The sequence below is a fragment of the Psittacula echo genome (genome assembly GCF_963264785.1).
Source record: "Psittacula echo genome assembly, chromosome: 7".
Lineage (NCBI taxonomy): Eukaryota > Metazoa > Chordata > Aves > Psittaciformes > Psittacidae > Psittacula > Psittacula echo.
The window spans coordinates 49,438,778-49,461,777 of record NC_137740.1 but is presented as its reverse complement, the minus strand read 5'-3'; the positions used below and the strand labels follow the sequence as shown (position 1 = coordinate 49,461,777).

Genomic DNA, 23,000 nt, shown 5'->3' with positions numbered 1-23,000 from the left:
TAAATGGACCTTAAAGAATAATGCTTTGAACAGCAGCCTTCCAGCCAGAGCCTGCACCAGGAACATGTGCTTCTGAGAAGGCCAGTGTTGCTAGTCACTGAATTGCAAGGAAAAATGTCATTGTGTTCAAAGCCAGTAAAATATGGCTATAATTAAAGGCGGAAATCATAATGTCCGTGAATAGCTGTGACTATTGCAGGGCCATATTTGCCTTCCTGCAGGTGACTGCTATGAATTATTCTACACTTACAGCTCTGCATATTTTAACAGATGTTTACAGAGCAGTTTGTGTATTTTCCAGATCAGTTGATATTCCCTAAAATATAATGGAGCATCAGAAATCTCTTCAAAAATCTAGATTTTCCTGAAGAAATCTGTTGCAAAGATGTGGCTTTCATTGTTAGAGGATGCTTTTAAGGACTTTAAAATTTAAATTTTTTTTAATGCACATATATATGTGTGTGGAAACACCCAATTTTCTTCTGATTTTGGATTTCAAATGTGTTTCATAGACCCCAGAAGGTTGTCTCTTCTCTGTCAATATTTGTGACTGGTTAATTATCAACCCCTTGACCTCCTGGCTGTTCCTGGTGTACATCTAAATCTCTGCCCCGTCCTTCCCTAAAAAAAAATAAAGCAAAAAAGTGAGTATAATTGCATGGTTCTGTGTACAGTGAACGCATTGTGGATCCTGTGGGTTTGGCAAATGATCTGTGTAGCAAAGAGGAATGCACTGTCGAATCCTCGTAAATTATTTAGCCTGGGAAGGTAATGCAGAGAAACAGAGACTTCTGTCTTGTAACTTTTACTGCCAGGTACGTGGTGATGGTTTCCTCACTGGGGTGTGCGTACATGGACTGATTTGACAAGGCCATGAGAAGCTGCTGGCTGCAGTGTGGAGCTCAGCCCTCAGCCTGGAATCCTTCGCAGTTTAAACAAGGCTGTCACTGGAACCGGCTCATGCTCAGTTTGGGCCTGATCCACACCTTCCATGTTCACCATAGGGGTTTTATTCCTTCTGTGAGCTTCGGATCAGGCCCTACAGCATGTCCTGGGCTAGGTCAATCTCTGCACATTGCCTTGCAAACTGTTGGGATTCCTATTGTTGTGTGCAGCATCGGTGTGGCTTGAAGAAACAATGGGCATCAGATCAAAAATGAACTGGGTAGAATTTGCTTTCTTTATCCCTTTTCCTGCCCTCTTGCTTCTACTTCTGTATTTTTTTGCAGGTTAATTTATCCTTGTTTTTGTGATACCAATTATATTTATTTGCTATATTGTATTTATATTATATTTATTATAGTCCAAAATACACCAATTTCATTCTTCTTTTCCCTCTAAAGGAAGTCAGCAGGAAGTCAAGAGTATTCTGAATGCGCACTAAAATGGAAAGCAGTTCCTCACTTGTGATGTTTCTCCTACTGATGTGCTCCATCAACAGCAGCTGTACATATGCATATTCAGGTAGGTACTTCTAAATTACCTTTTAAACTTTATTGTCTCATTGTGACAATCTTGCATTTAAACTGAAACTACATCCGTTTTCTGAACCCAAAGTCCTGTGCGTTGCAGAAGCCGCTTCCAAAAATGCACGTAAACAAATGAATATTCATATTTATATTTCCAAGAGAAATCAGCCTTTCTTAACTTCCTACTTAGACCACTAAGAACTTTGCTGTTGCAAAGTATTATCCTTGTGACACTGAACCCATCATCTGAACTATTTTTGTATGGCAAAGCTTTCCAATTTGGGAAGCTAAAATAAGGCATTTTTAATGTGTGTTCCTGGACCTCATGTTGATTTTACTACAACTACACAAGGTTAGGAAATGGCTTCAGAGAGCTTTAGAACAAGTGTGAGAGTGTGCAGGATCTCACAAATCATTATGGCTGTCCTTGTACAGGAGGAAAAGCAGAAGCAGAAGTGATATGTGCAAACCACAAGGCTTTACACAGGCATATCCTCTATGTGGGATACCTGCTTACAATAGGTAAATCATTTAAAGATGACCCCGCAACTCAAGGCAAGGTGAAGGGCAATTTCATGTAAGTGAAAGACATTTTCCTCATTACCAGACAGCAGGATATGCTCACAGTTTTTCTCAGCTGAGAGTTTTTGTGGGCTGTTTCTAATCGCCTAAAAATGAAGCAATTTAATATTCTAGAATTTCAGTCATTGCTGTAGATACCGACCGTGCAGCTGCAAGGAAATGTCTGTCTTGATGGTCCATCTCCAAAGCTGGGTTCTTTGTCAGGTTTTGACTTGTCTAGGACACTAAACAATGACTAGGGAAAGAGAGTCCTGTTAAGTGCTGTGTCAGTTTCAGTAGGCTTTGTCACGATTGCAAAGTGAGCTTTCTTAAAACTCTTTAAACTCTTTAACAGCAGTTTTTCAATCTATCAGGTGGATGGGTTTGAATATAGGGTCACACTTATGGAGATTTAACAAAAAAGCAAAACCTCCATCTTCTCTGAATAGTGATGGTGCGTGGTATCAGTACATCCACAGAGGCTGAGTGAGCCTTCACTTCCCTTCCAAGCATCCTGACTGGAAAATCCTTGGAGAACTGTGTTTCAGCTAGAGGTGCCATATGGAGCAGCAGGGGTATGTGGGGAAGGCCTTACTGCCATATTCCCTCTTCTGGCCACTCGTCTCTTAATTTATTGGCAGTAATAGCTCTAAAGACATTGCAGGAGGAGGGCAGATAGCTTAGTGAAGCGAAGTTGTGAATAACTAAATGTAACTACAAACGTGACAGCTTATATATGTCTTTTAATGAAGGAGCAGTGTCTGTCCTGTTGTGGCCTGTAGCTACCTGAAAAGCACAGATATTACTGAATATCTAAAAAAGCTGACACCAAATACAAACCAAACCTCTCCCTTCAGCTTTATTTCTGCATGCACACACAGGCAATTAACAATTGTTGTGGATCAGGGCTGTTAGGCAGAAAAATACAACCAGCCTCACTGCAATACTCAAGAGTCCTGTGGAGTAAAACGTGATTTGTGCACTTAACTGCAGGTCTTCTGATCCACTAAAAGAAAGCTTAAACTACCAGTGTCTTTTGTTGGAACGCAGGCTCATCTTATTTAGTTTTGGGCTATTTATGTAGATTCCCATTCCCCTTCTTTGTGTTATTTACTCAACTGAGAGCACATCTGACTGTGACTGTAATGGTGCCAGTTTGCTGTCTTCCAGTATCAACTATTCTGTTTTGTTTTCTAGTGTTCATGAGGAAGGACAAAGCACACGAGGTGCTCAAAGTCCATAAACGCGCCAATTATTTTCTAGAAGAGATTTGTCCAGGGAACTTGGAGAGAGAATGCAATGAGGAGAAGTGTTCCTTTGAGGAGGCCAGGGAGATCTTCCGCTCACAGGAGAAAACAGTGAGGAACTTTATTTTAGTCAAAACAAAGGAAAGTTAAGAATGGCTGGTGCTGACGGCCTTGCAGCACCGTGTTTTGGGGGCGAGGTGGGAGCTGAAACTTGTAGGCTGGTACCACAGAACTTTCACTGGCTGGAGCATTCATGGATCTAAGCTTTCCGTTTGATTCTCATTTCAATACAACCCGGTTTATGCACTCTGTGGCTGGTCCATGACACAAACGAAAGCGAGCTGCATGGTAATGATCAGATCTGCTCTGAGAATGTATTTTATGGTTCTAATCAAAATGCTAATGTACATGCACCCTAAAGCCCCACATTATCATTTCCTAAATTATATCATCAGTAACCAGTATGACCACTTACTGACTGCTTTCTTCATTTGTGGTTTGTTGCAGATGGAGTTTTGGTTCAATTACAAAGGTAGGTTAAAAAAGAAATTTAAACAAAGAATAATCATTTCTTGTGTCCCTTCTGGGTACAAAGAATTATGTGGCAGTTTAAAACCAGGCTTCTCTTAATTGCACTGTGCCTTGTTTCTTCTTAGGTTTAAATCCATGTAATACAAATCCCTGTAACAATGGTGGAGTCTGCAAAATAAGACACTATAATTACTACTGCATCTGCCCCCCAAGATTTGGAGGAGACAACTGTGAAAAAGGTGAGTACAGGGCACACTGACATTCACCGTGAAGAATTAAGGCTGGCATTTGCTCATTGGATACTTGAGTTGAACTTTTGCATAAGCTTCTCGCCGCGGTGGTGAGTGGTGTCACCAAGGTTGTCAGTGGTGACTTTTATCTGTCTCATCCAAAGCTGGTCAGTTGTTAAAGGTTCTTACATTAGAACAGTGTTTTCTCACTTGACAGATTGGGAAACCACCACCCTAAGAAGGGAATTACACTAGCAGCAGCTGTAGCTACTTCTGCCTCTGATGTGCAGAAAAGAGGGTAGTACCACCTCCTGTCATACAGCTGTGGCAGTCCTGGGCTCTTCACTCATTCGTGCAAGACCTGAGGAAGGCAGGTGGCCACCTCCCATCATCTCCCAAGAAAGGATAGGGAATTACGTCTTGTTATCACTTCAGAGTGGTAACACGTCTAGTGACTCCTGCCACAGCTACCTCCACAGGAGGTGGCTCCTGGTGAGGCTCTCTTCTCTGTATACTTTTCTTGAGTAAATGTATCCATCAAACCGAAGCTTAGTGTAAAGCAAACAAATTTGAAATTGTATTTATGTTGTAATATGCCAATAATGAAAAATTAATTGGAAAAGCTGCCTCCCTCTCATCAGATTTTTGGTCTTCTGAAATAGTGTATCAGATTTGCAAATGACAGAGGCACGAAATAGAGCAAAACCCAAACTCGCATGGAAACTATGAATACTAAGTAATTTTTTTCCCCCAAGTACTTTTCTCAAACTTTCTTTTTTACTGTGAAGCAATGAAACATGTTTGTTTAATGGAGCAATGTAGAAAGATCTCAGTCAATTCCTCACAGACTTGGCCCCCACCAAAATGCCGAGTACTTTACATCTGTCATGATAGACAAGATAAGATGTGCAGATGGATGAAAAATGGATGCATTTAGAAGCACTTGCTCTTCCAGGTATCTTCTTGCTCCTGCTCTACAGGCAGAAAGGCCTCAGATCAAAACTGGCAAAGGAGAAAGGGTAGAAACAGGCAAGCAACAGACATAAGGCCATGTGTTCGATTTGCTACAAATCAGTGAGGTTTTCTGGAGCTATGAGGTAGTTCCCTCCATTCCCCTGTGAGATTTCAGCAGGTTTTATTTCTTGCTTTCTTTCCTGTAACAATGGTGCTAGAAGCTACTCGGGTCCGTGCATAGCAATAACCTGTGCCTATATGTTTCCATGGCAGAGAAGTTTGAGTGCTGGTACAAGAACGGCGGGTGCTGGCAGTACTGCAGGGACAGCAGCAGCGCCTTTCACGTGGTGTGTTCCTGTGCAAAGGATTACACCCTGCACGAGGATGGGAAGAGATGCGTGCAAGCAGGTAGCGTGGTTTGCTCAGAGTTAGAATCCTGGAACCATAAATGATTTGTGTCAGAGTTATTCCTGGGCTCTTACAGGAATGTTGAATCCTACTCATGGACAGAAGTCCTGCTTTTGTGTTGGGAGTTTGACAGGACACCACATAACCTAAACTCACATCTTTATTTCTGTCTGTGTTCCCTCCAGCACCATTTCCATGTGGCCTGATTAAAGCCAGGCATGCTCTGGAGGAAGAGTGGCTGGGACTGGAAAGGCTCCCGAGGGGACTACAGAAGCACGGGGATGATGAAGCCAAGAGGAATGAGAGCACAGAGGGCACAGTTATGCAACTGGAGCTGAAACAAAGTGCTGCTGGGGAAAATGAGACCTTAAAGGATAGCTTTGGGCAGAGCATGCACACGGAGGGTGACACAGGCCAAGCGGAGGTGTCAGGGAACAAAACCCTGGTGGACTCTGTGGCACGGAAGCTACTGGGGGCTGGTTTCTCTGCACACAGTGAGACAGTGGTGGGCACCGCCAGGCCTGACAAGCCCTGGGGAAGCCTGGCTCTGTGGCATGAGGCCACCCAAGGCCCTGTGTGGCAGGAGAAGACCACAGAGCCTGCTGCCAGGCAGGAAGTGGTGGAAAATGCCATCCAAACAGCGCAGACCGGACTTCATCGGAGCAGTGACTGGGGACGTGTTTCAGACACGCCTCCGTTTGTCCAGAGAAACATCAGCTCTAATTTACAGCACAACGGCTCCAGGGTAACGGGAGGAACTTTGTGTCATCGTGGACACTGCCCCTGGCAGGTATTACGTCCTGTCTGGCCATAAATACCACACAAATTGTATACTTTGAATACTTTCTTATTTTGTCATCACTGATTGCAGCAGGAGCAGAGTTCATCAGGCCATTGTACAGTGGTTTTCAGGGTGAGAGCCATCTAGCCACATGTATTTCTCAAACTTCTGCAGGTGTTTTGATGATAACACGCCTTAGGTGTCTTTTCTTATCATTCCTCCCGCTACCCTATCCTAGATACAGGTGCTTTTGTGATCTCAGCTTAATGCTTTCCCTCTTAATTCTATCAGTTGAGTCTTCTGCTCTGTTATTCAGGTTCTTTGTTTCTCAGTGTTCTCAGTGAAAAGCTGTCCTTCCACTCCCTTTGCAATGGCTGCTGCTATTTTTCACAACCATTTTACTATGACCAGGTAAGATTCTCCATTAGACTGCTCAGCTTCTCAAACTTGATAACAGTAAGGGAAGTAAAACTGAGAGCGCTCAGATACAAAGGTTGGAATCCCAAGTTTTGTGTTAACTTCACAGAAGCTGCAGAGTACCAAAATTTAAGCTTTCTGTGCAGTTTAACACATGAAGTCAACAGGTTCAGGGAGGAGTTTAATTGAAGAGAGTTGGAGGCATTACTAGAGCTTGTAATTCTGAATAGACAAGACAAACATCTGACAGTGAGCAGCATGTTTTTACTTCTCCATTTTGTACTGTGTAGATAATGCCGGATTTTATTATCAGCAAAAGAAAACTTATACAGTTTCTCAATCTGCACTTACTGGCACTTTCATTTGACAGCTGGGAATGTGAAAAACTGTTTTCTATACCTTGTTCATGTACACAAATGCTGCTGTCTTCTTTTTTAACCAGAGTACCCGTGAAATACACCTTGTGTTACCCTTCTCCCGCACCCCCAGAGAAATGTGAAGCCACATGATAAATCACACTTGTTTCCTTAAAGGAATGCCAGTCAGCATAGCTCTAATCCTGTTGGATTTGGCAAGCCTAGTTCATCATAACATTCTGCTCCATTGTCACAGATGTGCAACCATTTTATTTTATGACTGTTTTAACAGCCTCACTGTACTTGCTGCACTGTAGATATTGCCAGAAGTGTTGTTTTCAAGACACAGAGCTTGCACGCAACCTGCACAAGACTAATGGTATGCACATATACACAACAGAGCTCTGGTGACATGTTCTTCCTTCTTCCTACAGGTTTTAATCCGGAATAGCAAAGACATTGGTTTCTGTGGAGGGAGTTTAATCAGCAGCCGCTGGGTGGTCACGGCTGCTCACTGCCTTGATCTCGTCAGGCCACACCACGTCACCGTAGGTGAGTCCAATTTGTGTATTGTAGAAACATGGGGTAATCTCTTAACATAAGATGCACTTTGCATTGTACGTGAATTAAGTAAGATATGGTTAAGAAACAGACATCACATCCCACCCAACCCGGATTTACAGACCGCTTCCTTTTATTGGTGACTTCTAAGGGTGAAGGGGCTCCAGTTGCTTCCTTTTGCTCTCATGGCAACCCTGGGACCATAAGGCACAGGTCTTCTTTTTCCGTCACCCATTTTGGCAAACTCATCATGCCAGGAAACTGAGCACAGCTCAGGGTGCACGTCAGAAGGAAGAGGGATTCCTGTAGTTGATGGTCTGCTCTCCAGTCAGGTTTGGTTTTTAATCAACCTTAAGATTAGTTTCCGGCTCTGCTGCCTGCTTCTAAGTGCCTTTAACTGCTCCAGCAGAAAGCCCCCCTTTTTTGTAGCATACTGCAGCACTGGTTTCAGTGGCAGGGATTGGAACCCCTGGCAGCTTAGACACTGTTCAAAATAGAGCGCTTACTAAAAAAACAATGACAGTTATTTACAGCAAAATCTCTACTCCAGAAGCCACCTTCTCTGTATGTGCCTATTCCTCCAGTCCATAACTTTGGTTTGCCCTTAAAGGGCAAACTGGGAAGCTCTATTTGTCCGATCACATGTGCAGCCTAAGAACTTACTGTTCTAGAGCATGATCTGGTTTGATCTCTCCTGTTTTGGTACAAGAGGTCAAAGCAGTAATTCATTCCCGTTCCTGTCCCCCCATGGCCATACCATAGAGGCTGTTTACAGTTTGCTTAACATTTTAACTTGTGACTACAGGAGACTTTGACAAGTATCAAAGAGAGTTTAAAGAACAGAAGATTAATGTGGAACGGAGCTGGACACATCCACATTATGATTCCAATAACTACAACAGCGACATCGCCTTGTTGTACCTGAGCAGTGCTGTTGTTTTCAATGAGTATGCAATTCCCATCTGCCTTCCGAGCCCCAGCCTTGCCACCCTGCTGTCTGAAGAAGGAAGAATAGGGATGGTAAGCGGCTGGGGCGCCACTCACAACAGAGGTTCAACTCTGCGCTTCCTCATGAAGGTCCGGCTGCCCATTGTAAACATGGAGACCTGCCAGAGGTCAATGGACAGGCTCGTTACTGATAACATGTTCTGTGCAGGGCATCACACTGAAGTGGCAGATGCCTGCAAAGGGGACAGTGGTGGCCCTTTCACAGTGTCTCACCACAACACCTGGTTTCTCTTGGGGATTGTAAGCTGGGGAGAGGGCTGTGCTGAAAAAGGGAAATACGGCGTGTATACCAGAGTGTCCAACTACATCCCATGGATTAAAGAGGTTGTTGAGAGTGTAGCAGATTCCGAGAACTTTTCCGTTAACTTTTCTTAATTCTGTCCTTGAAATCAGGAGCAATTGTATTATTATGTTTCAGTTTCAGAACTACACATTTCCTGGCCTTAATGGTGTAAAACCAAGGTTATCTTGAAAGAAATGTTAAGTCTGTTTACCATAAATGGTTAAATTGTTCATTTGAGTATTACTAAAATACATATTATAATAAAGAACTATTCTACAAAGAGCCAAGGGAATGACTACACCTTTTCTTAATGTAAATTCTTGACAGAAAAGTTTCTAGTTTCAGAGAGAAAAAGTGCTTTGCATTCCCCAGGCCTGTATGCATCTTAGAGAAAGAGGCAAACAGCCCTCTATGTAAATTACCTGCTTAGGAAATGAAGTGCATTTCTGGTAGGGCTGTCTGGCCTCCGCGACTGAAGCAGTGCTGAACAGTTAGGGATCTGTGAAGTTTTATCACCAGCTACAACAATTACCTCAGGTACAATTCAGCTTACCCAAATACAAATGTCTTCTGATAGAAAACCAAAGTGTCTATGGAATCCTGTATTACAAACTACACAGGACAAACTGCCAAGGAGGGAATTCTCCCTCTGCAGCTGGAGAAACAGAAAAGGAATGTACGGAATGAAATACGTGTGAAAACACTTAATAGGGAAAAAGCCAAAAAACTACTAAAGCACTAAACAGCTTTTTCATCACCCTAAAACAAAATGCAGAGGGATGGTATGAACGCACACAGCCCTCCAAGAAGCTGATTACCGCACAAATCAAAACAGCTTCATACACTGAATACTTATGTATCTATAGTATTTTATATACATTTAATAATACATTAATACATTTACTCACTATATTGAAATAAATATATATATAAAAAAATATTTATGTATAAGTACATTAATACATGTTAAAATATTTTAATAATCCCGGGTGCTGTAGGCTTTTGCCAGCCGATAGGGGACCCGGCGAGCAATGTCAGCCGCTTTTTCTTCGCGGGGTCTTGCGTCTTTAGCGGCCCCCGCGAGCAATGCCAGCCCCCTTTTTCTTGCTGGGATGTTGAGTAGATAGGGTCCCGTGCGGGCAACGCTGGCGCCCGTTATCTTGCTTGTATGATTAAGCCACAGAGGCCCCCCCCAGCAATGCCAGCCCCCTTTTCCTTGCTGGGACGTTGAGGCCATAAGGGCCCCTGCGGGCAACTCCGGAGCCCTTTTTGTCGGTGGGGTGCTGCGGAGGGGCAGGTCCGTGGGAGTCCCCGTTGTTGCGGGACATGAGACAAGGAGCGTGGCGTCGGTTGTGCGGGGGGGTGTTTGTCGGGGAGGCGCGGGCAGGGCCGTGCGGGGCTGTGTGCTTGGGGGTGCTGGCGAGGTTGGGCGTCACAAGGGTGCGGGTGGCTTTGGGTGCTGGTGCTGAGCGCGGGTCGGGTGCGTGTGCGGCGGAGCGAGTGCGGTGGTGGCGGAGAAGAGGCTGCCTACGGCCACACCACCCTGAAAACGCCCGATCTCGTCTGATCTCGGAAGCTAAGCAGGGTCGGGCTCGGTTAGTACTTGGATGGGAGACCGCCTGGGAATCCCGGGTGCTGTAGGCTTTTGCCAGCCGATAGGGGACCCGGCGAGCAATGTCAGCCGCTTTTTCTTCGCGGGGTCTTGCGTCTTTAGCGGCCCCCGCGAGCAATGCCAGCCCCCTTTTCCTTGCTGGGATGTTGAGTAGATAGGGTCCCGTGCGGGCAACGCTGGCGCCCGTTATCTTGCTTGTATGATTAAGCCACAGAGGCCCCCCCCAGCAATGCCAGCCCCCTTTTCCTTGCTGGGATGTTGAGTAGATAGGGACCCGTGCGGGCAACGCTGGCGCCCGTTATCTTGCTTGTATGATTAAGCCACAGAGGCCCCCCCCAGCAATGCCAGCCCCCTTTTCCTTGCTGGGATGTTGAGTAGATAGGGTCCCGTGCGGGCAACGCTGGCGCCCGTTATCTTGCTTGTATGATTAAGCCACAGAGGCCCCCCCCAGCAATGCCAGCCCCCTTTTCCTTGCTGGGATGTTGAGTAGATAGGGTCCCGTGCGGGCAACGCTGGCGCCCGTTTTCTTGCTTTTATGTTTAAGCCACAGAGGCCCCCCCCAGCAATGCCAGCCCCCTTTTCCTTGCTGGGACGTTGAGGCCATAAGGGCCCCTGCGGGCAACTCCGGAGCCCTTTTTGTCGGTGGGGTGCTGCGGAGGGGCAGGTCCGTGGGAGTCCCCGTTGTTGCGGGACATGAGACAAGGAGCGTGGCGTCGGTTGTGCGGGGGGGTGTTTGTCGGGGAGGCGCGGGCAGGGCCGTGCGGGGCTGTGTGCTTGGGGGTGCTGGCGAGGTTGGGCGTCACAAGGGTGCGGATGGCTTTGGGTGCTGGTGCTGAGCGCGGGTCGGGTGAGTGTGCGGCGGAGCAAGTGCGGTGGTGGCGGAGAAGAGGCTGCCTACGGCCACACCACCCTGAAAACGCCCGATCTCGTCTGATCTCGGAAGCTAAGCAGGGTCGGGCTCGGTTAGTACTTGGATGGGAGACCGCCTGGGAATCCCGGGTGCTGTAGGCTTTTGCCAGCCGATAGGGGACCCGGCGAGCAATGTCAGCCGCTTTTTCTTCGCGGGGTCTTGCGTCTTTAGCGGCCCCCGCGAGCAATGCCAGCCCCCTTTTCCTTGCTGGGATGTTGAGTAGATAGGGTCCCGTGCGGGCAACGCTGGCGCCCGTTATCTTGCTTGTATGATTAAGCCACAGAGGCCCCCCCCAGCAATGCCAGCCCCCTTTTCCTTGCTGGGATGTTGAGTAGATAGGGTCCCGTGCGGGCAACGCTGGCGCCCGTTATCTTGCTTGTATGATTAAGCCACAGAGGCCCCCCCCAGCAATGCCAGCCCCCTTTTCCTTGCTGGGATGTTGAGTAGATAGGGTCCCGTGCGGGCAACGCTGGCGCCCGTTATCTTGCTTGTATGATTAAGCCACAGAGGCCCCCCCCAGCAATGCCAGCCCCCTTTTCCTTGCTGGGACGTTGAGGCCATAAGGGCCCCTGCGGGCAACTCCGGAGCCCTTTTTGTCGGTGGGGTGCTGCGGAGGGGCAGGTCCGTGGGAGTCCCCGTTGTTGCGGGACATGAGACAAGGAGCGTGGCGTCGGTTGTGCGGGGGGGTGTTTGTCGGGGAGGCGCGGGCAGGGCCGTGCGGGGCTGTGTGCTTGGGGGTGCTGGCGAGGTTGGGCGTCACAAGGGTGCGGGTGGCTTTGGGTGCTGGTGCTGAGCGCGGGTCGGGTGCGTGTGCGGCGGAGCGAGTGCGGTGGTGGCGGAGAAGAGGCTGCCTACGGCCACACCACCCTGAAAACGCCCGATCTCGTCTGATCTCGGAAGCTAAGCAGGGTCGGGCTCGGTTAGTACTTGGATGGGAGACCGCCTGGGAATCCCGGGTGCTGTAGGCTTTTGCCAGCCGATAGGGGACCCGGCGAGCAATGTCAGCCGCTTTTTCTTCGCGGGGTCTTGCGTCTTTAGCGGCCCCCGCGAGCAATGCCAGCCCCCTTTTTCTTGCTGGGATGTTGAGTAGATAGGGTCCCGTGCGGGCAACGCTGGCGCCCGTTATCTTGCTTGTATGTTTAAGCCACAGAGGCCCCCGCCAGCAATGCCAGCCCCCTTTTCCTTGCTGGGACGTTGAGGCCATAAGGGCCCCTGCGGGCAACTCCGGAGCCCTTTTTGTCGGTGGGGTGCTGCGGAGGGGCAGGTCCGTGGGAGTCCCCGTTGTTGCGGGACATGAGATAAGGAGCGTGGTGTCGGTTGTGCGGGGGGGTGTTTGTCGGGGAGGCGCGGGCAGGGCCGTGCGGGGCTGTGTGCTTGGGGTTGCTGGCGAGGTTGGGCGTCACAAGGGTGCGGGTGGCTTTGGGTGCTGGTGCTGAGCGCGGGTCGGGTGCGTGTGCGGCGGAGCGAGTGCGGTGGTGGCGGAGAAGAGGCTGCCTACGGCCACACCACCCTGAAAACGCCCGATCTCGTCTGATCTCGGAAGCTAAGCAGGGTCGAGCTCGGTTAGTACTTGGATGGGAGACCGCCTGGGAATCCCGGGTGCTGTAGGCTTTTGCCAGCCGATAGGGGACCCGGCGAGCAATGTCAGCCGCTTTTTCTTGCTGGGATGTTGAGTAGATAGGGACCCGTGCGGGCAACGCTGGCGCCCGTTATCTTGCTTGTATGATTAAGCCACAGAGGCCCCCCCCAGCAATGCCAGCCCCCTTTTCCTTGCTGGGATGTTGAGTAGATAGGGTCCCGTGCGGGCAACGCTGGCGCCCGTTATCTTGCTTGTATGATTAAGCCACAGAGGCCCCCCCCAGCAATGCCAGCCCCCTTTTCCTTGCTGGGACGTTGAGGCCATAAGGGCCCCTGCGGGCAACTCCGGAGCCCTTTTTGTCGGTGGGGTGCTGCGGAGGGGCAGGTCCGTGGGAGTCCCCGTTGTTGCGGGACATGAGACAAGGAGCGTGGCGTCGGTCGTGCGGGGGGGTGTTTGTCGGGGAGGCGCGGGCAGGGCCGTGCGGGGCTGTGTGCTTGGGGTTGCTGGCGAGGTTGGGCGTCACAAGGGTGCGGGTGGCTTTGGGTGCTGGTGCTGAGCGCGGGTCGGGTGCGTGTGCGGCGGAGCGAGTGCGGTGGTGGCGGAGAAGAGGCTGCCTACGGCCACACCACCCTGAAAACGCCCGATCTCGTCTGATCTCGGAAGCTAAGCAGGGTCGGGCTCGGTTAGTACTTGGATGGGAGACCGCCTGGGAATCCCGGGTGCTGTAGGCTTTTGCCAGCCGATAGGGGACCCGGCGAGCAATGTCAGCCGCTTTTTCTTCGCGGGGTCTTGCGTCTTTAGCGGCCCCCGCGAGCAATGCCAGCCTCCTTTTTCTTGCTGGGATGTTGAGTAGATAGGGACCCGTGCGGGCAACGCTGGCGCCCGTTATCTTGCTTGTATGATTAAGCCACAGAGGCCCCCCCCAGGCATGCCAGCCCCCTTTTCCTTGCTGGGATGTTGAGTAGATAGGGTCCCGTGCGGGCAACGCTGGCGCCCGTTTTCTTGCTTGTATGTTTAAGCCACAGAGGCCCCCCCCAGCAATGCCAGCCCCCTTTTCCTTGCTGGGACGTTGAGGCCATAAGGGCCCCTGCGGGCAACTCCGGAGCCCTTTTTGTCGGTCGGGTGCTGCGGAGGGGCAGGTCCGTGGGAGTCCCCGTTGTTGCGGGACATGAGACAAGGAGCGTGGCGTCGGTCGTGCGGGGGGGTGTTTGTCGGGGAGGCGCGGGCAGGGCCGTGCGGGGCTGTGTGCTTGGGGGTGCTGGCGAGGTTGGGCGTCACAAGGGTGCGGGTGGCTTTGGGTGCTGGTGCTGAGCGCGGGTCGGGTGCGTGTGCGGCGGAGCGAGTGCGGTGGTGGCGGAGAAGAGGCTGCCTACGGCCACACCACCCTGAAAACGCCCGATCTCGTCTGATCTCGGAAGCTAAGCAGGGTCGGGCTCGGTTAGTACTTGGATGGGAGACCGCCTGGGAATCCCGGGTGCTGTAGGCTTTTGCCAGCCGATAGGGGACCCGGCGAGCAATGTCAGCCGCTTTTTCTTCGCGGGGTCTTGCGTCTTTAGCGGCCCCCGCGAGCAATGCCAGCCTCCTTTTTCTTGCTGGGATGTTGAGTAGATAGGGACCCGTGCGGGCAACGCTGGCGCCCGTTATCTTGCTTGCATGCTTAAGCCACAGAGCCCCCCCCCGAGCAATGCCAGCCCCCTTTTCCTTGCTGGGATGTTGAGTAGATAGGGTCCCGTGCGGGCAACGCTGGCGCCCGTTTTCTTGCTTGTATGTTTAAGCCACAGAGGCCCCCCCCAGCAATGCCAGCCCCCTTTTCCTTGCTGGGACGTTGAGGCCATAAGGGCCCCTGCGGGCAACTCCGGAGCCCTTTTTGTCGGTGGGGTGCTGCGGAGGGGCAGGTCCGTGGGAGTCCCCGTTGTTGCGGGACATGAGACAAGGAGCGTGGCGTCGGTTGTGCGGGGGGGTGTTTGTCGGGGAGGCGCGGGCAGGGCCGTGCGGGGCTGTGTGCTTGGGGGTGCTGGCGAGGTTGGGCGTCACAAGGGTGCGGGTGGCTTTGGGTGCTGGTGCTGAGCGCGGGTCGGGTGCGTGTGCGGCGGAGCGAGTGCGGTGGTGGCGGAGAAGAGGCTGCCTACGGCCACACCACCCTGAAAACGCCCGATCTCGTCTGATCTCGGAAGCTAAGCAGGGTCGGGCTCGGTTAGTACTTGGATGGGAGACCGCCTGGGAATCCCGGGTGCTGTAGGCCTTTGCCAGCCGATAGGGGACCCGGCGAGCAATGTCAGCCGCTTTTTCTTCGCGGGGTCTTGCGTCTTTAGCGGCCACCGCGAGCAATGCTAGCCCCCTTTTCCTTGCTGGGATGTTGAGTAGATAGGGTCCCGTGCGGGCAACGCTGGCGCCCGTTATCTTGCTTGTATGTTTAAGCCACAGAGGCCCCCGCCAGCAATGCCAGCCCCCTTTTCCTTGCTGGGACGTTGAGGCCATAAGGGCCCCTGCGGGCAACTCCGGAGCCCTTTTTGTCGGTGGGGTGCTGCGGAGGGGCAGGTCCGTGGGAGTCCCCGTTGTTGCGGGACATGAGACAAGGAGCGTGGCGTCGGTTGTGCGGGGGGGTGTTTGTCGGGGAGGCGCGGGCAGGGCCGTGCGGGGCTGTGTGCTTGGGGGTGCTGGCGAGGTTGGGCGTCACAAGGGTGCGGGTGGCTTTGGGTGCTGGTGCTGAGCGCGGGTCGGGTGCGTGTGCGGCGGAGCGAGTGCGGTGGTGGCGGAGAAGAGGCTGCCTACGGCCACACCACCCTGAAAACGCCCGATCTCGTCTGATCTCGGAAGCTAAGCAGGGTCGGGCTCGGTTAGTACTTGGATGGGAGACCGCCTGGGAATCCCGGGTGCTGTAGGCTTTTGCCAGCCGATAGGGGACCCGGCGAGCAATGTCAGCCGCTTTTTCTTCGCGGGGTCTTGCGTCTTTAGCGGCCCCCGCGAGCAATGCCAGCCCCCTTTTCCTTGCTGGGATGTTGAGTAGATAGGGTCCCGTGCGGGCAACGCTGGCGCCCGTTATCTTGCTTGTATGATTAAGCCACAGAGGCCCCCCCCAGCAATGCCAGCCCCCTTTTCCTTGCTGGGATGTTGAGTAGATAGGGACCCGTGCGGGCAACGCTGGCGCCCGTTATCTTGCTTGTATGTTTAAGCCACAGAGGCCCCCCCCAGCAATGCCAGCCCCCTTTTCCTTGCTGGGATGTTGAGTAGATAGGGTCCCGTGCGGGCAACGCTGGCGCCCGTTTTCTTGCTTGTATGTTTAAGCCACAGAGGCCCCCCCCAGCAATGCCAGCCCCCTTTTCCTTGCTGGGACGTTGAGGCCATAAGGGCCCCTGCGGGCAACTCCGGAGCCCTTTTTGTCGGTGGGGTGCTGCGGAGGGGCAGGTCCGTGGGAGTCCCCGTTGTTGCGGGACATGAGACAAGGAGCGTGGCGTCGGTTGTGCGGGGGGGTGTTTGTCGGGGAGGCGCGGGCAGGGCCGTGCGGGGCTGTGTGCTTGGGGGTGCTGGCGAGGTTGGGCGTCACAAGGGTGCGGGTGGCTTTGGGTGCTGGTGCTGAGCGCGGGTCGGGTGCGTGTGCGGCGGAGCGAGTGCGGTGGTGGCGGAGAAGAGGCTGCCTACGGCCACACCACCCTGAAAACGCCCGATCTCGTCTGATCTCGGAAGCTAAGCAGGGTCGGGCTCGGTTAGTACTTGGATGGGAGACCGCCTGGGAATCCCGGGTGCTGTAGGCTTTTGCCAGCCGATAGGGGACCCGGCGAGCAATGTCAGCCGCTTTTTCTTCGCGGGGTCTTGCGTCTTTAGCGGCCCCCGCGAGCAATGCCAGCCCCCTTTTTCTTGCTGGGATGTTGAGTAGATAGGGTCCCGTGCGGGCAACGCTGGCGCCCGTTATCTTGCTTGTATGTTTAAGCCACAGAGGCCCCCGCCAGCAATGCCAGCCCCCTTTTCCTTGCTGGGACGTTGAGGCCATAAGGGCCCCTGCGGGCAACTCCGGAGCCCTTTTTGTCGGTGGGGTGCTGCGGAGGGGCAGGTCCGTGGGAGTCCCCGTTGTTGCGGGACATGAGATAAGGAGCGTGGTGTCGGTTGTGCGGGGGGGTGTTTGTCGGGGAGGCGCGGGCAGGGCCGTGCGGGGCTGTGTGCTTGGGGTTGCTGGCGAGGTTGGGCGTCACAAGGGTGCGGGTGGCTTTGGGTGCTGGTGCTGAGCGCGGGTCGGGTGCGTGTGCGGCGGAGCGAGTGCGGTGGTGGCGGAGAAGAGGCTGCCTACGGCCACACCACCCTGAAAACGCCCGATCTCGTCTGATCTCGGAAGCTAAGCAGGGTCGAGCTCGGTTAGTACTTGGATGGGAGACCGCCTGGGAATCCCGGGTGCTGTAGGCTTTTGCCAGCCGATAGGGGACCCGGCGAGCAATGTCAGCCGCTTTTTCTTGCTGGGATGTTGAGTAGATAGGGACCCGTGCGGGCAACGCTGGCGCCCGTTATCTTGCTTGTATGATTAAGCCACAGAGGCCCCCCCCAGCAATGCCAGCCCCCTTTTCCTTGCTGGGATGTTGAGTAGATAGGGTCCCGTGCGGGCAACGCTGGCGCCCGTTATCTTGCTTGTATGATTAAGCCACAGAGGCCCCCCCCAGCAATGCCAGCCCCCTTTTCCTTGCTGGGACGTTGAGGCCATAAGGGCCCCTGCGGGCAACTCCGGAGCCCTTTTTGTCGGTGGGGTGCTGCGGAGGGGCAGGTCCGTGGGAGTCCCCGTTGTTGCGGGACATGAGACAAGGAGCGTGGCGTCGGTCGTGCGGGGGGGTGTTTGTCGGGGAGGCGCGGGCAGGGCCGTGCGGGGCTGTGTGCTTGGGGTTGCTGGCGAGGTTGGGCGTCACAAGGGTGCGGGTGGCTTTGGGTGCTGGTGCTGAGCGCGGGTCGGGTGCGTGTGCGGCGGAGCGAGTGCGGTGGTGGCGGAGAAGAGGCTGCCTACGGCCACACCACCCTGAAAACGCCCGATCTCGTCTGATCTCGTGAAGCTAAGCAGGGTCGGGCTCGGTTAGTACTTGGATGGGAGACCGCCTGGGAATCCCGGGTGCTGTAGGCTTTTGCCAGCCGATAGGGGACCCGGCGAGCAATGTCAGCCGCTTTTTCTTCGCGGGGTCTTGCGTCTTTAGCGGCCCCCGCGAGCAATGCCAGCCTCCTTTTTCTTGCTGGGATGTTGAGTAGATAGGGACCCGTGCGGGCAACGCTGGCGCCCGTTATCTTGCTTGTATGATTAAGCCACAGAGGCCCCCCCCAGGCATGCCAGCCCCCTTTTCCTTGCTGGGATGTTGAGTAGATAGGGTCCCGTGCGGGCAACGCTGGCGCCCGTTTTCTTGCTTGTATGTTTAAGCCACAGAGGCCCCCCCCAGCAATGCCAGCCCCCTTTTCCTTGCTGGGACGTTGAGGCCATAAGGGCCCCTGCGGGCAACTCCGGAGCCCTTTTTGTCGGTCGGGTGCTGCGGAGGGGCAGGTCCGTGGGAGTCCCCGTTGTTGCGGGACATGAGACAAGGAGCGTGGCGTCGGTCGTGCGGGGGGGTGTTTGTCGGGGAGGCGCGGGCAGGGCCGTGCGGGGCTGTGTGCTTGGGGGTGCTGGCGAGGTTGGGCGTCACAAGGGTGCGGGTGGCTTTGGGTGCTGGTGCTGAGCGCGGGTCGGGTGCGTGTGCGGCGGAGCGAGTGCGGTGGTGGCGGAGAAGAGGCTGCCTACGGCCACACCACCCTGAAAACGCCCGATCTCGTCTGATCTCGGAAGCTAAGCAGGGTCGGGCTCGGTTAGTACTTGGATGGGAGACCGCCTGGGAATCCCGGGTGCTGTAGGCTTTTGCCAGCCGATAGGGGACCCGGCGAGCAATGTCAGCCGCTTTTTCTTCGCGGGGTCTTGCGTCTTTAGCGGCCCCCGCGAGCAATGCCAGCCTCCTTTTTCTTGCTGGGATGTTGAGTAGATAGGGACCCGTGCGGGCAACGCTGGCGCCCGTTATCTTGCTTGCATGCTTAAGCCACAGAGCCCCCCCCCGAGCAATGCCAGCCCCCTTTTCCTTGCTGGGATGTTGAGTAGATAGGGTCCCGTGCGGGCAACGCTGGCGCCCGTTTTCTTGCTTGTATGTTTAAGCCACAGAGGCCCCCCCCAGCAATGCCAGCCCCCTTTTCCTTGCTGGGACGTTGAGGCCATAAGGGCCCCTGCGGGCAACTCCGGAGCCCTTTTTGTCGGTGGGGTGCTGCGGAGGGGCAGGTCCGTGGGAGTCCCCGTTGTTGCGGGACATGAGACAAGGAGCGTGGCGTCGGTTGTGCGGGGGGGTGTTTGTCGGGGAGGCGCGGGCAGGGCCGTGCGGGGCTGTGTGCTTGGGGGTGCTGGCGAGGTTGGGCGTCACAAGGGTGCGGGTGGCTTTGGGTGCTGGTGCTGAGCGCGGGTCGGGTGCGTGTGCGGCGGAGCGAGTGCGGTGGTGGCGGAGAAGAGGCTGCCTACGGCCACACCACCCTGAAAACGCCCGATCTCGTCTGATCTCGGAAGCTAAGCAGGGTCGGGCTCGGTTAGTACTTGGATGGGAGACCGCCTGGGAATCCCGGGTGCTGTAGGCCTTTGCCAGCCGATAGGGGACCCGGCGAGCAATGTCAGCCGCTTTTTCTTCGCGGGGTCTTGCGTCTTTAGCGGCCACCGCGAGCAATGCTAGCCCCCTTTTCCTTGCTGGGATGTTGAGTAGATAGGGTCCCGTGCGGGCAACGCTGGCGCCCGTTATCTTGCTTGTATGTTTAAGCCACAGAGGCCCCCGCCAGCAATGCCAGCCCCCTTTTCCTTGCTGGGACGTTGAGGCCATAAGGGCCCCTGCGGGCAACTCCGGAGCCCTTTTTGTCGGTGGGGTGCTGCGGAGGGGCAGGTCCGTGGGAGTCCCCGTTGTTGCGGGACATGAGACAAGGAGCGTGGCGTCGGTTGTGCGGGGGGGTGTTTGTCGGGGAGGCGCGGGCAGGGCCGTGCGGGGCTGTGTGCTTGGGGGTGCTGGCGAGGTTGGGCGTCACAAGGGTGCGGGTGGCTTTGGGTGCTGGTGCTGAGCGCGGGTCGGGTGCGTGTGCGGCGGAGCGAGTGCGGTGGTGGCGGAGAAGAGGCTGCCTACGGCCACACCACCCTGAAAACGCCCGATCTCGTCTGATCTCGGAAGCTAAGCAGGGTCGGGCTCGGTTAGTACTTGGATGGGAGACCGCCTGGGAATCCCGGGTGCTGTAGGCTTTTGCCAGCCGATAGGGGACCCGGCGAGCAATGTCAGCCGCTTTTTCTTCGCGGGGTCTTGCGTCTTTAGCGGCCCCCGCGAGCAATGCCAGCCTCCTTTTTCTTGCTGGGATGTTGAGTAGATAGGGACCCGTGCGGGCAACGCTGGCGCCCGTTATCTTGCTTGCATGCTTAAGCCACAGAGCCCCCCCCCGAGCAATGCCAGCCCCCTTTTCCTTGCTGGGATGTTGAGTAGATAGGGTCCCGTGCGGGCAACGCTGGCGCCCGTTTTCTTGCTTGTATGTTTAAGCCACAGAGGCCCCCCCCAGCAATGCCAGCCCCCTTTTCCTTGCTGGGACGTTGAGGCCATAAGGGCCCCTGCGGGCAACTCCGGAGCCCTTTTTGTCGGTGGGGTGCTGCGGAGGGGCAGGTCCGTGGGAGTCCCCGTTGTTGCGGGACATGAGACAAGGAGCGTGGCGTCGGTTGTGCGGGGGGGTGTTTGTCGGGGAGGCGCGGGCAGGGCCGTGCGGGGCTGTGTGCTTGGGGGTGCTGGCGAGGTTGGGCGTCACAAGGGTGCGGGTGGCTTTGGGTGCTGGTGCTGAGCGCGGGTCGGGTGCGTGTGCGGCGGAGCGAGTGCGGTGGTGGCGGAGAAGAGGCTGCCTACGGCCACACCACCCTGAAAACGCCCGATCTCGTCTGATCTCGGAAGCTAAGCAGGGTCGGGCTCGGTTAGTACTTGGATGGGAGACCGCCTGGGAATCCCGGGTGCTGTAGGCTTTTGCCAGCCGATAGGGGACCCGGCGAGCAATGTCAGCCGCTTTTTCTTCGCGGGGTCTTGCGTCTTTAGCGGCCACCGCGAGCAATGCTAGCCCCCTTTTCCTTGCTGGGATGTTGAGTAGATAGGGTCCCGTGCGGGCAACTCTGGCGCCCGTTATCTTGCTTGTATGTTTAAGCCACAGAGGCCCCCGCCAGCAATGCCAGCCCCCTTTTCCTTGCTGGGACGTTGAGGCCATAAGGGCCCCTGCGGGCAACTCCGGAGCCCTTTTTGTCGGTGGGGTGCTGCGGAGGGGCAGGTCCGTGAGAGTCCCCGTTGTTGCGGGACATGAGACAAGGAGCGTGGCGTCGGTTGTGCGGGGGGGTGTTTGTCGGGGAGGCGCGGGCAGGGCCGTGCGGGGCTGTGTGCTTGGGGGTGCTGGCGAGGTTGGGCGTCACAAGGGTGCGGGTGGCTTTGGGTGCTGGTGCTGAGCGCGGGTCGGGTGCGTGTGCGGCGGAGCGAGTGCGGTGGTGGCGGAGAAGAGGCTGCCTACGGCCACACCACCCTGAAAACGCCCGATCTCGTCTGATCTCGGAAGCTAAGCAGGGTCGGGCTCGGTTAGTACTTGGATGGGAGACCGCCTGGGAATCCCGGGTGCTGTAGGCTTTTGCCAGCCGATAGGGGACCCGGCGAGCAATGTCAGCCGCTTTTTCTTCGCGGGGTCTTGCGTCTTTAGCGGCCCCCGCGAGCAATGCCAGCCTCCTTTTTCTTGCTGGGATGTTGAGTAGATAGGGACCTGTGCGGGCAACGCTGGCGCCCGTTATCTTGCTTGCATGCTTAAGCCACAGAGCCCCCCCCCGAGCAATGCCAGCCCCCTTTTCCTTGCTGGGATGTTGAGTAGATAGGGTCCCGTGCGGGCAACGCTGGCGCCCGTTTTCTTGCTTGTATGTTTAAGCCACAGAGGCCCCCCCCAGCAATGCCAGCCCCCTTTTCCTTGCTGGGACGTTGAGGCCATAAGGGCCCCTGCGGGCAACTCCGGAGCCCTTTTTGTCGGTGGGGTGCTGCGGAGGGGCAGGTCCGTGGGAGTCCCCGTTGTTGCGGGACATGAGACAAGGAGCGTGGCGTCGGTTGTGCGGGGGGGTGTTTGTCGGGGAGGCGCGGGCAGGGCCGTGCGGGGCTGTGTGCTTGGGGGTGCTGGCGAGGTTGGGCGTCACAAGGGTGCGGGTGGCTTTGGGTGCTGGTGCTGAGCGCGGGTCGGGTGCGTGTGCGGCGGAGCGAGTGCGGTGGTGGCGGAGAAGAGGCTGCCTACGGCCACACCACCCTGAAAACGCCCGATCTCGTCTGATCTCGGAAGCTAAGCAGGGTCGGGCTCGGTTAGTACTTGGATGGGAGACCGCCTGGGAATCCCGGGTGCTGTAGGCTTTTGCCAGCCGATAGGGGACCCGGCGAGCAATGTCAGCCGCTTTTTCTTCGCGGGGATGTTGAGTAGATAGGGACCCGTGCGGGCAACGCTGGCGCCCGTTATCTTGCTTGTATGATTAAGCCACAGAGGCCCCCCCCAGCAATGCCAGCCCCCTTTTCCTTGCTGGGATGTTGAGTAGATAGGGACCCGTGCGGGCAACGCTGGCGCCCGTTATCTTGCTTGTATGATGAAGCCACAGAGGCCCCCCCCAGCAATGCCAGCCCCCTTTTCCTTGCTGGGACGTTGAGGCCATAAGGGCCCCTGCGGGCAACTCCGGAGCCCTTTTTGTCGGTGGGGTGCTGCGGAGGGGCAGGTCCGTGGGAGTCCCCGTTGTTGCGGGACATGAGACAAGGAGCGTGGCGTCGGTCGTGCGGGGGGGTGTTTGTCGGGGAGGCGAGGGCAGGGCCGTGCGGGGCTGTGTGCTTGGGGTTGCTGGCGAGGTTGGGCGTCACAAACCACCCTGAAAACGCCCGATCTCGTCTGATCTCGGAAGCTAAGCAGGGTCGGGCTCGGTTAGTACTTGGATGGGAGACCGCCTGGGAATCCCGGGTGCTGTAGGCTTTTGCCAGCCGATAGGGGACCCGGCGAGCAATGTCAGCCGCTTTTTCTTCGTGGGGTCTTGCGTCTTTGGCGGCCCCCGCGAACAATG

General features: G+C 54.9%; 1 protein-coding gene across 1 annotated transcript; it reads left to right on the top strand.

Annotated features, from left to right (window-relative positions):
* Positions 1 to 1,373: 1,373 nt before the first annotated feature.
* On the top strand, positions 1,374 to 8,898 carry LOC308224278 (coagulation factor X-like; the record flags this gene model as incomplete). The annotated part of the gene is made up of 8 exons (XM_080624030.1): positions 1,374 to 1,464; positions 3,228 to 3,388; positions 3,785 to 3,809; positions 3,934 to 4,047; positions 5,266 to 5,400; positions 5,586 to 6,190; positions 7,389 to 7,506; positions 8,321 to 8,898. 8 exons carry the CDS (start codon positions 1,374 to 1,376, stop codon positions 8,896 to 8,898), a joined length of 1,827 nt encoding a protein of 608 aa, XP_080480156.1.
* Between the last annotated feature and the right edge of the window lie 14,102 nt (positions 8,899 to 23,000).